General features: G+C 40.1%; 1 protein-coding gene across 6 annotated transcripts in view; it reads left to right on the top strand.

Annotated features, from left to right (window-relative positions):
- The window catches only part of LOC104930501 (RNA-binding protein 5), a 17,259-nt gene extending 9,664 nt beyond the window's left edge, over nucleotides 1–7,595 (top strand). For 4 of the 6 annotated variants that reach the window (XM_019263463.2, XM_027279885.1, XM_019263464.2 and 1 more), the window contains exons 6-25: nucleotides 508–581; nucleotides 1,266–1,349; nucleotides 1,432–1,498; nucleotides 1,602–1,673; nucleotides 1,771–1,931; nucleotides 2,031–2,128; nucleotides 2,338–2,419; nucleotides 2,879–2,947; nucleotides 3,031–3,103; nucleotides 3,211–3,311; nucleotides 3,429–3,549; nucleotides 3,639–3,730; nucleotides 3,834–3,989; nucleotides 4,075–4,224; nucleotides 5,824–5,892; nucleotides 6,038–6,217; nucleotides 6,386–6,460; nucleotides 6,542–6,642; nucleotides 6,747–6,876; nucleotides 7,071–7,594. In XM_019263463.2, coding sequence (XP_019119008.2) covers nucleotides 508–581; nucleotides 1,266–1,349; nucleotides 1,432–1,498; nucleotides 1,602–1,673; nucleotides 1,771–1,931; nucleotides 2,031–2,128; nucleotides 2,338–2,419; nucleotides 2,879–2,947; nucleotides 3,031–3,103; nucleotides 3,211–3,311; nucleotides 3,429–3,549; nucleotides 3,639–3,730; nucleotides 3,834–3,989; nucleotides 4,075–4,224; nucleotides 5,824–5,892; nucleotides 6,038–6,217; nucleotides 6,386–6,460; nucleotides 6,542–6,642; nucleotides 6,747–6,876; nucleotides 7,071–7,196 — 2,081 coding nt within the window. In that variant the 3' untranslated portion in view covers nucleotides 7,197–7,594. Of the gene's footprint in view, nucleotides 1–40; nucleotides 192–507; nucleotides 582–1,265; nucleotides 1,350–1,431; nucleotides 1,499–1,601; nucleotides 1,674–1,770; nucleotides 1,932–2,030; nucleotides 2,129–2,337; nucleotides 2,420–2,878; nucleotides 2,948–3,030; nucleotides 3,104–3,210; nucleotides 3,312–3,428; nucleotides 3,550–3,638; nucleotides 3,731–3,833; nucleotides 3,990–4,074; nucleotides 4,225–5,823; nucleotides 5,893–6,037; nucleotides 6,218–6,385; nucleotides 6,461–6,541; nucleotides 6,643–6,746; nucleotides 6,877–7,070 lie in introns of those variants that run through there. The other 2 variants (XM_027279887.1, XM_019263465.2) reach the window with 2 other exon arrangements.
- The last annotated feature ends 6,591 nt before the right edge of the window (nucleotides 7,596–14,186 follow it).

The following is a 14,186-nucleotide window of genomic DNA, read 5'->3' as shown; positions in this document are numbered from 1 at the left end:
CCTGACGCAAAACAGCAAGGAAGAGACGAGAAGAAATGGTATTAGCCGGTTGTGTAATCTTTTGAAAAGCTGTTGTATTCAGATTAATCTGACCGTCTGCCCCCTTTTTTTTTTCCCCCAGATCCGCGCAGCGTTCTTGCTGCTTGAGGGTCCCCACCCTGTGGAAATTCGCTTGATGAGGAAAAGGAGAGGTGAGTGCTGCTGGTTTTCTCACATTCCCCTCCGTGCTCTCTCACATCACCCACCTTTCACCCTCCTTTATTGTATCACTACTGTCAGAGGATCCTTTGTGTCACATAGATTGTGTGGTTTTGATCATGCGTCCAGGTAAGGAGGTCACTGTATGTACTATACTTATACTTACCTAGACGTATCTTGTAAGCACCCTTCCCCTTCCCCAACTACAATTTGAGTTGGACTAAACAAGCCCTTTTCTGAGTTTGAATGTTGCACAAAAAAGCATTCTAACTAACACGCCTCCCGTCTATATTTGAACACTGTCTCTAGGTGTAAGCCGAGGTTTCGCCTTCGTGGAGTTTTATCGCTTGCAAGATTCTACCCGATGGATGGAGACCAATCAGGTTGCCTCAACGATCACCAAGTTCAGAATTTATTCTTGGAGATTAGAGCCCAAATTAACTGACACATCAGTGACTGATCAGTGAGAGTTGTGCAGTATAGAGAGCTGTTGGTATTTAGTTGGGAGGACTGTATCGTAACCTTGGTCATACAAAACTAAGTAAAGATTTGGAATAATCTCACACTTGGTTGATAAAATTTATAAATATACAGAAGCTTTTTCATCCAGAATAAAAGTCTCTCAACTGCTTAGTTTACTGTATGTTGTGAGTCCAGTGTTGAACAACGTTATAAATGTTGTCGCCCTTGGAATGAATAAGCCTTTTGACCCTCATGAAGAGTATACTTCTTGTTCACAGAGTAGACCATAGCACATTCTGCTCCAGCTCAGTCACTTGGATATTTTCTCATCGCCATTTAAAATCCGAAGGCCAGAGTGAGACAGGGACGAGCTGGCAGCACTCCGTTCCCAAACACTAAGCTTTCTCTCTGAACCTGTCTTTCTGCCTCTGTTCCATTTTTTTTTTTACTCCCTGAGACGCTGTACCGAAGCAGCGAGTGTAAAGCCTAGCCACTCTTTTTTCCTTTCCAGCTGCTCTCTACTCATGGGGGCAGGACCTCACCTGCCTCTTTGGGCTTCAGCGTGTCCGAATGTGAAATAATTGAAACAACTTTTGACTTCACAGAACAAGCTGGTGATACAGGGGAAAAGCATTGTGCCGCAGTACAGCGACAGGGTACAGAACGTTGAAAACTGGACTTGCACTGCAGTGAGTCACATTTCAAACTAATTCAAGCAACGAGTAGACTTTTCTCCCAGTTAACAAAACATTTGTCATTTGTTAATTGCAGTGTGGCGTGAGCAATTGGAACAACTGGAAGAAGCTGAAGTGTTTTAGGTGTGGAGCAAACAAAGTTGGTGAGTTCTTAAATTAAAATCAATTAAAACGAGAACATTAATTAGAATTAATGTGTGGCTTGCACCAACCTGTGTCACTCTTCTTTGTCATTGCTGAGTATAGTCGGGGAATCGGTGGCACCAAATACAAATTTAAATGCTGAATCTCAACAGCAAGGAGAATATAATGGAGACAGTGAGTGTTTGTTTGTTTTTTCAGCACATATTCAAATAGTACAATCCTACAGTAAACAATTCCACATGTATTCATGAATACCTTTTTTCGTTTACAGCAATCATTTTGAGAAACATCACCCCTTTTTCAACGGTCGACGGGATTTTGAACATGTTGGCGCCCTACGCCAACCTGTCAGCAGGCAACATCCGCCTCATCAAACACAAGCCAAAAGGACAGAATAGAGGCTTTGCCTTTGTTCAGCTCTCAACCCCCTCGGTATGTTATTGCTGCGATCAGTATGTAGTCATGATATATGAGCCGGTGTGTTTCTTTTCGTAGTGTACATTAGGTGTGAAAAATCTCTTCCTTGTATAGGTGGCTTCTCAGCTGCTCGCCGTTCTCCAGAGCCTTCAGCCGCCTCTGACACTGGATGGAAATACAATCGGCGTGGACTATGCCAAGACTGTTAGGAAGTGAGTCATGCACACACTGTTTGATTCGGCTTTCTATGAATACAAGTGCATGCACTTTTATTTGGATCTGTACAGTGTGAACTGCACTATGTGTGAAGTTTTATCCCCACGTAGAAAAGGTGTCATCGATTTTGTTCAGCAGTACACTGAAAATCGAATAAAACTGTAGCAAAATAAAGGTTTAACTGATTGCTATGTGTCTCTTTCAGAGATGGAACTGATGGGATCAAGGTGAATGCTCTCTCTGTTGCCAGCACAGCCATAGCTGCTGCTCAGTGGTCATCCAGCCAGGTATCAGGTTTTTACTTGTGCTGTTTTGTATTTCTAAGTAATTACGCAATGTTATCGTTCATCGGTGTAGAATGCTCAAATCGATGTCTCTATAGTTATTGTTCTCGGTGTGGATGGGACAGTAAACTCCCTGTGAGGTAAACTGTTTGCTGCCATGCTGATTTTATTCGGGAAAAAAAAACTTTCACAGCTTTCAGTTTATTGTTTTGGTTTGTCAGTTTGGGAGAGCCAGAGCAACTTAAACATATGGAAGTGGGTTCAGATTTTGGTGATGGAGAAGTTGACGTTACGAGTTATTTAAGTAATTTATTCATTAAGAAGATCTTGCTCAGTGGAGAAAATGTTTACTGGATTTACACATTTATTTGCGAAATATTGCTTTAGTTGCAAATGCAACTTTAATCGAGGTTCTTGTGTGTTGTTACTGACCTTAGCTCTCATCCGTGTATTTCCTTTCAGATACAACAAGGCTCAGGTACCAACACGGACTGTGTTACTCTTCCAGAGGCCTATGCGCAGCAATCACAGGTAAGTTCCCAGTCACACTTTATTGCCAGTGACTTAACAGGGCAGACCAATTAGTGATGTAATGTTTTTTTCCACTAATGCAGGGACAGAATTATCAAGGGTGGCAGCAGCAGCCTGGAGGAATGGCTCCTGTCACTGGAGATGGATTACTCGGAGGTAATGAAAGGTGTCAGTCAATCAGAGATGATCTGGAATGATTTTTATACCAAGTCTGAGATTGCTAATTTTTTATTTTATTTTTTATCATTGCCATCTGTCTTCAGCTGCTCCAGAAATGAAGACATTAATCCCCGCAGCAAGTGTTGTCATATCCCAAGCGGCTCAAATTTACCAGCCTGTCGTCATCAGCCAGCCTGCCGTACAGGTGTGAACATGAAAACACAAATACTAATTCATAACTGACCACTCTGGTGTTGTATGGTAGATGCCAAAGCTAATCATGATTTTTTTATTTTTTATTTCCCTACCTTCTCACTGTCAGTCGCATCAATTAGTGAGCCCCGTCGCCGCAGCACAACACACTGCTGGTGTATCAGTGCCAACACCAGCAGCCTCCACTGTTTCAACTACAGTCTGCGCCGCCCCGACTGTTAATGCGACAGGTGAGATTAGTCAGCTGCAGACGGATCAGCCTTACACCAATGTATGTATGTGATTTATAAAGCATGTATACCTCTTTTTGTATCTGTAGTTGCCCCTGACACCTCCACATATCAGTACGACGAGGCTTCAGGTTACTATTACGATCCTCAAACCGGCCTGTATTATGATCCCAGCAGCCAAGTATGTGTCCTGTCTTAGTGTGTATATATACACACTGTTCATTTGTATGTCATTTATTTTAATCGAGACCGTTAATACATTTTTTTATGCTTGTCATCAACAGTACTATTACAACTCTAAAACTCAGCAGTACCTTTACTGGGACAGTCAGAAGCAGACATACATCCCTGTGCCGGCTGAATCAGACACAAGCACAGAGCAAGTGTCCAAAGAGTCCAGAGACAAGAAAGAGAAGCCTAAAAGCAAGTCTGCACAACAGGTAAAGGCTACTTAAAAAAAAAAAAAAGGCTGATATCATGTATCATTTAAAGTGATATCTGTGCTGAGTGTTCATATAATTGCAGATCGCAAAGGACATGGCGCGCTGGGCAAAAAGCCTCAATAAGCAAAAGGACAGTTTTAAGAACAGTTTCCAAGAATCGGCAGCATCCACGGAAGAGGACAGGAATGAGTCTGCAGCTGCCGATGCAGGTTTTTCTCTCTTTGAGAAAAAGGTATTTAGAGGTCACAACTAAGCCTCACATTGGTTTAGAGTCATATTTTATACCTGAAACTTGATTTTAAAACATCGTAACTGACTTTGACTCAGCCTCTAAAATATTAGAAACCAGTAGCTTGTTAGTGACGAGTTCCCACGACACGAGTCAACTTTTGTGTTTCTTCTTAGTTTTAGTTTTATTATTCATTTTCCACCCTTTTTCGACGATGAATATTAAAACGTGCCTTATCATCCAGAATCCTGTGCTATTACTTTTCTAAGAGATTCGTGAGTTATTTGCGAATAATTTCACATAGGAATGAATGGGAAAGCCCGGGGAAAAAAAATAATAATAATAATTCGGGAGACATTTTCAACAATGAACTGCTCTGGCATACTTTCACAGAGAGACTTCATTTAAACTTTAAAATGTAGGTACTCTTGCCTTCTCTTCAGGGATTCCCTTCACTCATCGACACCTTTTATCGTTTTTAAACTATCAAGGCTTAAAGTTGAGCAGGTTTTTACTCAAATTTCTGGGTTTATAATGGATGTGTATGGCGCGGAATGTTTGAGCTAGAGTGGATGACATCATCAGCTAGAGTGAGGAGCAGAGAGAAAAATCAGTGAAAAAATAAAACGTATTCGACTACCATGGCCTCAAATGTCCTACTACAGACATGATTTATACATAGAAACGTAAGAAAATTTGTCTTCTCACTCACATTCATCTGCTAAAGCTGTCAGCCTTATACTTTTGGCGTAACACACAAAGATGCGCCACCAACACCCATCCACAGCCTCATAGACTGCCATGTTAATTTGAGAAGAGAACTTTCCAGAAGGAGCAGGGAGCACCTGTGCTTTCTCTCACTGCCGAGGCCAAAGTTTATAGAATCTTCACCTGAGAATCAGCAAGGAAGTGGTCCACGAGACGAGGATGCTGATGGTTATTTCGGCTTTTGGATACGCCACACCGTTTGGCCAGAAATCCTTCCTGTTCGAGGGGTGGTCTCAGCATTTTCTCTCTCTCTCTCTGTCAGCATTTCCAACTGACATTCTAACAGGTGCAGTAACTGCTCTGCTGATAAGGGCCGGCAGTTGGGCCTGGTTGCTTGGCAACCTCAAGCCTGCCTGAAGGAGGAGACAGGGGAGGGGCTATTTTCAAAATAAGAGTCCCTTCAAAATAAAAGACTATATGTGTATTCAGTAACTGCACTGCTGATTAGGGCCGGCAGGCAGAAGCCCAGCGGCCGCCATTTTAGCAGTTATTGGCACTTAATTTGAACTCGTCGAGACAGCAGAGCAGACATGCTAGTTGCTAACATTAGCATCCAATGCTAAAATTTGTGCTAATGCTAACTGCTAGCGCGTCAGCCACTAAGAATTAAATACATGCTAATACTAAAATGCTAATGCTAACGCGCTAGCCACTAACTTTTAGCCACTAAGAATTAAATACATGTTCATTGCTATCATGCTAATAATAACAAGACCCCCGGCAACAGCCCACTCGTCACTCTCAAAATTTCTGTGGGAATTTTCTAGTTATTCACAATGACAGACTGTTATGATAATGTAGCTTGTGTGTATTTTTTGTTGCTTCCTTTTTTAGCAGATGGGAGGCTTTGACGTGTCACCCCTCATGACTGAACAATTCAAGATCACAGAGCAGGACACTAAGGTTTGTTTGTGCCTTTGCCTTTATGTACCCAGGACACTAAGGTTTGTTTGTGCCTTTGCCTTTATGTACCCACTTTACAATTTATTAATAAAATAAATAAATAAAAAGTCAAACCTCTCAACCTTTAACTGTTTTCATATTCCAGATTGGGATGTTTGCTGCTTTCAATGGAGACAGTGACGCAGAGGAGGGCAGCTCGGATAGGGCAGAGCACAAGGAGGGGAAAATAACAGACTGGAAGAAGATGGTTTGCCTGCTGTGTCGACGGCAGTTCCCCACCAAAGAGGCTCTGTTGCGTCATCAGCAGCTCTCTGACCTCCACAAGGTGAGGACGCTTAAACAGCAGGCGTTTTAATCTGCATGTAGCTATGAATATTCTGGGTGCTGCCATCTGTTCAATGTATAAAGCTTCAATGCAAAATAAAATAGGATGGTATTGATCTTGAATATACACGTGGATATGATATTTAGCTTGTTTGTTCGATGGTTTTAGCAAAACTTGGAAATTCAGAGAAGAACCAAACTCATGGAAGCTGAGCTGGAGGAGCTAGAGAGGAAAGAAACTGAGGTATTTGTTTCAAACATTTATACCCATCAGGGTTTTGCGATGACGGACACATTGTAATAGGTTTCATGGTCGTTTTGACAGCTGAAATACAGAGATAGAGCTGCAGAGAGAAGGGACAAGTGTGGTGTTCCTGAACCTCCTGCACCTAAGAAGAAATTCTATCAACCACCAACCCAGACAGTGTAAGTGTAATAGTTTAGTCTGTAACGTTTCAGAAGTTGACCCTTGTGTGATCCTCATGAACATGACAACAACATTAACATCTCTTGTCATTTACCTTCACCAGAAACTATGAACAGCCCACCAAAGACGGCCTACAAAGTGATAATATCGGCAACAAAATGTTGCAAGTGATGGGCTGGCAGGAAGGCAAAGGTCTGGGGCGCCACCAACAGGGCATCACCGCTCCCGTCTCGGTGAGGAGACAAATTCTTCTTCACATTTCTCTTCAAATTAACACTCTTACTCCCTAAGTAGCTCCAAACAGATGGAATATGCATGTCAGTGTGTTCTTTTTTCACTCGCAAAGCAATTAACACTGTTAGCCGAGGGCTACCTGTGTCCATTCTGTCTCCACTAATCTGCTCCTCGTCTCTGCTCCTCCCCACAGGCTTCGTTAAGGACCAAAGGCACAGGCTTAGGTATTAAAGGAAGCTCATATGAACTCTCAGCATCTGACACCTATAAGGATGCTGTTCGTAAGGCCATGTTCTCACGCTTTACTGACGTAGAGTGAATTAAAAGTAATCATACTGAACTGGGATAAATATTTATTTTGTGAAAAGGATTCCCGTGTACAGACTCAAACTGTGATTTCTCTGTGTACATAAAAAAGTGGTTTTGTTTTATATAAAGCTACATATTTTGTCAAATATTTTCAGTTGACTGAACATGTAAATGTTGTATAGTGTTTGTACATAAAATGATGGTGGACTTGCTGATGTTTGGTTTCTGTGAAGAATCAATGTGACGATTAAACCCGACCTTTTGTGCTCGACAATACTCGTCTGCTCGACGCGTTCTCTCCCTGTACAAGAAAAAAGAAACACCTCGTTAGAGCGTGTTTACCATTTTCTATTCTGGTATCCTTCTCTGTCGAAGTTACATCCTGATTTGTCTTCATAATCTCTGGTAATGTCAAAAAGATAAAATTCAAGGCTTTTAATTTTATAAGAATTATTATTATTATGATAGATGTACATGAACAATGCACAGGCTTTGTTCCAATTACTCAGCCTGATACAATTTTTAAACAGTGTGAATGACATTTCATGAATCTAAAGGTCAAAGTGGTCTAAGAACTTTACCTGACAGTGTGCAACGATTCTTGTATCAAACAGCCTTAGTGAGTTGCGTGTCGATTTCATGCCTCGGATCTGCAGGTTTAGTATGTTTCTTTTCTGATTTGGACATATATAGTCTTAAAAAAGTCGTGCTCCATGCCAAAAATGTTTATAATATTATATAATATTACTCATGTTACTATGTTCCCTAGATCTACGTAGAGTTGAAAATAGAAAATAGTTCACTGTATCCGGGCTTCACTGAGCTGTTCAGTGTATAAAATGTAAACATGTGGCTTGTTTTTCTTGTCTCTGCTCTTGTTTCCCTGGTTATGTTCAATCTCCGTTTCTCAGCCACCACTAGCTACAGTATGATGTCCATTGTTTCTGCCAAGCCCTTTTTGGCTGCTTTCATATCCTCTTTCCTGAGGCTTAATGGCTGGCATGTATTACCAGCTCTCATTCGAGCGGTGATGCCAGTGTTATGCCCCACAGAATCTTTGCTATTTGTTCAGGTCAGGCCATCTCTCTGCTATTTCCTGCAAGAACTTGCAGGAAAATAGAACAAGAGGGAAAGCTTGAGGATAGACTGCAATGTGAAGCTACAAAGATACAGTACAGTTGTGTCCTGTCACCTTTAAATGATGTGCGCTCCTAATTCTAAAGCTCTGTAATATCCAGAGTGGGGGTTGTTTAAAGGATTTCACAGCTTTCCTGTGAAAAGATGTCACGAAGGGAAATAATTCTTATTCATTTTAAAAATTCAAACATAATATTCAATGTCAGGTTTGAGGGATTGAGAGACTGTTTAATATAATCTGCGTTTCTTCTGGTGTATTTAGAGGAAAAGTTCACTCCCATTCTTACCACTAGAGGGCAGTGCCACTTTTTGAAGGTATTTCTTCTGTTAAAAAAAAATCTGATAAAATTACAAAAAAATAATTCAAAGTTTCTTCTATTACAATCCAATTAGTTAAAAAATTCTCACTTTTTAATACTACACTAATGATTTAATCATGAAATGCATATTTATCTAAATATTTAAAGTGCCTTTTATGTGTAATTGCTTGTCACATCAGATGTTGTGTTGATGTTCTCCATCTTTCATCTTGTGATTTTTGTTTTTGTTTTTTTTATCTGTCTGTTTCTATCTACAACAGCACTGGCTGGCCCACATCCCACAGTGACATGGATGATGCCCTCACTGCTGCTGGGCACAGGGTGGGGTGGAGACGGAGGGATTAACGTCACTGTTGTTGTGTCATAACACAACATTCACGGTGGTACAGCTAGAGGTTCATTTAAATCATTTTCATTTGTTTTTCTTGAAGAAATCTCTCCCATATTGCTACAGTCAAGATTTCATACATCGAACAACCCAGGTGGCATGGATGGAAGGATGCAGACAGGTCTCCTGTTGACTGCAGGCCAAACGGTGCAGATTAACTAACCCTGTAGTAGCACAATAACAGCTTTGATCTCCCCGTTGATTAATACTGCAGCACAAAATGAACTGTGCTTACTGTCTCACAGGGACACTTATGAATGCCTACTCAGTTTTCACATGGCACTGGCTCAGCTTACCAGAATCTGTGTCAGTTGACTAAGCCGTTTTGCATAACACAGTCAGTGGCCACACTTGTGCTGAATAAAACTGTGAGCGGATGAGGTTGGCATATGTACAGCGTGTCCCAAATGTATAGAGGATGTGATGAGAATAGAATTTTAGCAAATACACTCTGTTTATGCCGTAGAAACAGCCCAGTGCTTAAGTTCATCCACATTTCTGTCCGAATTCACCGCTTGATGGTGAAGATGATGACTTTAAATTGTTGTTTTTGTCACATATTACTGTGCCACACAGGAGCAAATCACATGGATTTAGTTATGACTGTTGCCTCACCAAGTAACATCACATCCTTTTACATTTCACTTCTATAAGAGACCCGCAGAGCCAGAATAAAGCAATTCCTCTCAATGAAACTCAAACTTGCTGTCTAAGTTACACATACAGTTTTATTATAGTTTTCTGTGCAGTGAAAGGAAGGAAGGAAAATATAATAACTGCTGAACCATAGTCTGATCATATATCAGATAATGACGTCAACATTTTTTTAATGAATTGTCTGGTTAAATGAACAACAGCAGCTTAAATGACTTTTGACTGTTTTTGACGAGAACATATTGTAGTTGGCTTATTTGTATTAATTGAAAACTGAAGCAACTGTATCTTCATTATAAAAAGAATCATTCTAAATCATTCAATCCATTTATGCCGTTATTTTTGTTTAATTAGTAATTGGCGCTGCAGTTGCATCCGAGACTCTTCTGGGTTGAAAGACAGCAGGAATGCAGGTTGGCAGAGGCACAATCCCAAGAGTCATCACTGAACATTATTCATATTTTTGCAGAATCAATTAGCCTTTAGCGACTTTCTGTCATTTACAGCCGTTGAAATGAGAAACTAACCCCTTCGTTGCATCTTCTCACTGAGCTCAGCTTCTTATTTTTGCAGATATGTTGTTTTATCATGATGCACATATTAGAGCAACGTTTTGGTCAGGTCTGCTGTAAAAAAGCATTTTTGCTTGTTGCAACAGGTGTTCAGTCACAAAAGTTGATATTTATTGACATTATGTCACACTAAAATATCTAATTACACAGTTACACTAAACAAACATGATAATCGGTCGTATTGCTGAGAACTATAGCTTTAATTATTAGTTTGTTTACCCACCTCTTATGTCAGGGAAACATGAAATGTGGAAATAAACAAGATGATACAATAAGCCGTGACATGGAAATGGAAACTAAAACAAGAACTTAGCCACATCATGAGGCAAATTGCAGAAAACTGAGAGGAAACTATTGCATGTGACAATACGTATGAGAAGGAGAAGGTCTGACAAACGCTACAGCAGCTTGTTATACTGTATGTGTCTCCGGTGTTTCTGTTGCAACAATGTAGGGATGACCCAACTCAACCTATTATGAGGACATGTCACCAGATTCTGTCGTGAATGCATGACTGAGCTGTTTTATTTTGAGACAGTAATTCCTAGTCCATGAAAAAACCTATTAACTGTGTATGTACACAAACAGGGTCTGTGATTTAAGTCAGTGTTGTCAGTTCAAACATGAAAGATTTTCTGTATGCTGTCAGGTGGATTGTGGTGAAGCTGCCCTAGAGGACATACTGTACTGTCTCGTGTTTTTCTACATCTGAAATGTTTGTGTTCCTTTCCTCAGGGATCTAAAAGGAAATACATCTAAGACTATACTCGGAACAAATACATGATAAACAGGAGAACCCACACTGGTAATACACGTGTCTCATGCAGGCAAGTCATTTAAAAGTCTGTCCAGCTGTCCAAACAGAAGAAAACTGAATTCAATAACTGAGGAGCTTATGATCCACATGCTCATTTGGAAAGAGTTTAGATATAATATTGAAACTTGGCATTCCTAAAAAAAGGTATTTCTGCTTTATTGTTTATTTATTCTTCCAGAAATATTTTGGACATTTCTGGGGGCCTTAAAACAACTTTCTGATCTTCAGAACATCTGTTTGAAGGTTTAAATTTGAGTCGAAATGTTATGAAGCTACATATGGTGTATATAATTACACGTTTTGGTTCGTATGTTTTTACATTGATCATTTTTGAGAATTTAAGTTTTAATAATCCACCAGTATTTGGTGACAGGAAACCTTTACTCACAAGACAAACTTGGAAAGTTCTTTTTACTTAAATGTACTCTCTTTATTTACTTTATTTGTGATCAAACTTATGTTTAAAATGTCACATTTCTTTTTACATGTGTTTGTATGTAGAATTGTGCAAGAGACTCTTGTTTAAGACTTTGTCTGAGACCTGTCATATGAGCCTTTCCTGATGCGTACAGGAGCCTCAGGTTTGTGGTATTTGCGGTTGTTCCCAGAGGCTATACCAAGCAGCTGGCAAAGGGATGAAATTTGATGACCGGTCAGTAAAAATTTGATGAGCTAAAGGAGAAGCTCAGCGGTGTGAAATAACAACATGTAGAAAGATAATTTGATTGTGCAAAATGTTAACTGTAAGACACTTAACCTTAAAGATATTTGGATGCAGAGAAGTTAAACAAATTTCATGGAAAATCCTTCAAATTTCACTCAAAACCACAAAATACAAGAGGAAGAGTTAGTTGTTCACAATAGTCATTAGTGTTCATTGTCTGGGGATCACTAATGTCTATGTGAGGTGCCAATCCATCCAATAGATGTTGAGATATTTCACTGGATAAGTGAAAACTTTAACCTGCTGGTGGCTGTCGGGGAAAAGTCAAAGAATAATCAAATTTATTAGGACCGCATGAATGTCTGGACTAAATTTAAAGACATGACCATCCAGTAGTTGTTGAGATATTTCGGTCTGGACCAACATTAAGCCATGGTGTGTCAGTGATCTGTAACAAAACAAATGTGCTCCAATCAATGATCATCTGAATTCACTATTCACAAGAGCAAGGCCAACAGTAAATTTATATTTCCGTTTGTATCTTCTTTTAATGAAACACAAAACATAATATCACACAACAAATCCCAACTTAAACAAGCCAACTAAACAACAGAGGTATTTCTGAAACATCTTTGCTGCCTATACTTTGTTACACCCTGACCTTCTTCCCTCTTTGGGCCTCGATGTTTCAGCTCCCTCCTGGAATGGGCCGGCTGCTTCTTCAGGGAATTCCTCCCGCAGAGAGGAATAATGCTCAGGACTCCTCTCTGTCCTGCAGGGCTGTGTATGTGTGTGTGTGTTTGTATATGTGTGTGTGTGTGTGTACTACAGTTCAGACTCTTTGATGGCAAAAAAGGAGGATGGGCAGGTGGCCCAAGTATGTGTTTATGTGTGTTGGAGAGGGGACACTTTGTGAACTTCTTCTGTAAAAACTTTCTCAGATGATTGAAGTCTGCAGAGAATAACAAACAGCGTTCCCTTAGTATGACAGATGTCTCCTCTTGATAAAAGCTTCAGAAACTCCCCGATTACTCCAGCTTAGTGTGTCATTATATAACATTTACAGTCGCTGACAATACACCGTTCATCTCATGTGATGCTAAATGTGAACTTAAAATGAACTTAAACAGCTTACATGTCAAAGGATCCATGGCAACTAAACAAACTACTGTCACTAGTTAGACAGTGTGATATGTTTAAACCAGTGGTTCTTAACCTGGGTTCGATCGAACCCTAGGGGTTCGGTGAGTCGGTCTCAGGGGTTCGGTGGAGCCTCCGCCCTGGAATTTTTTATACCATTTGTTACAACATATCTTTGTGAGCAATCGTTTTCGAGGATGCTGGACATAAAAACTAAGAAAAGGAACAGACTTTGCTGTGAAAATGACATGAGACTGGCACTTGCCAAGGTGAAGCCACGCATATCTGAACTGGTCTCTCAAAGGCAACAGCAGAAGTCACACTGAGGTAAGTTGTTGTGAGTTCATGCACTGTGTTGGTTTTGTTATTTGAACAAGGTGATGTTAATGCACAGTTCATTTTGTGCACCAGTAAAAAAATCATATTTTCTTTTTTTACTAAAGAAGGGTTCGGTGAATGAGCATATGAAACTGGTGGGGTTCGGTACCTCCAACAAGGTTAAGAACCACTGATTTAAACGCTCAAGAAAAGGAATCTAGCAAGTAAACTTTGAGTTGGGATTGTCCTATAAATAACTTTCAAGGCAACTTGGTAAAGAAGTCCTAAAAGCAGTTTTTAGCTCACATATCAACAAATCCATCTCCAACACAACTGAGAATATGTTATCCATTGATAAAGAAAATGTTATACATTTCAAAGCCAGGACAAATATTCCCTCACTATTTGAAATCCAATCTCAACCTCAGTTATTTATATATAATATCATATAATATCCGTAATTTTACATAAAAAATGAACCGGATGCTGATATTTTACCAAATCAAATTAAATGTTGGTACATTTGATGTGGGTTATATCCTTCCTCTCCTCCTCATTGACTAATTTTACCTATGTGAACAAATCGATCCACTGAGCAGGCATGTCATTTTCTCTCACACCTACAAACTGACTCACGCCTATAGCCCCCAAGGCACCGTGTCAAGTGACGTCAGTGTTAGCTGATGTTCACGCAGTACCATTATGAGTCACCGCCACACTCGATTCACAAGGCATTAATAAGCCTTCACCATATTCCTATAGTCCTACACAAAGCTCCGGCTCACTTAAACCCATTATCAGGTAATTACATAACCGCATCATTTCCACCAGCATTGCTATTTCTTGTTCATCCATGAGTGGTCCATGTGGTTTTGGATAATCACACCGTGACTGGCATCTCTTTCGCAAATGATGAATGCACTAAGTGATCGACCTTAATTGAGTTTGATTGCAACATCTTCCAGTAGGGTTCAGTGAAATAAACTGAAT

Source organism: Larimichthys crocea, chromosome VI (assembly GCF_000972845.2).
Source record: "Larimichthys crocea isolate SSNF chromosome VI, L_crocea_2.0, whole genome shotgun sequence".
Lineage (NCBI taxonomy): Eukaryota > Metazoa > Chordata > Actinopteri > Sciaenidae > Larimichthys > Larimichthys crocea.
The sequence above is the reverse complement of the archived record's forward strand: the minus strand, read 5'-3'. Positions and strand labels throughout refer to the sequence as shown.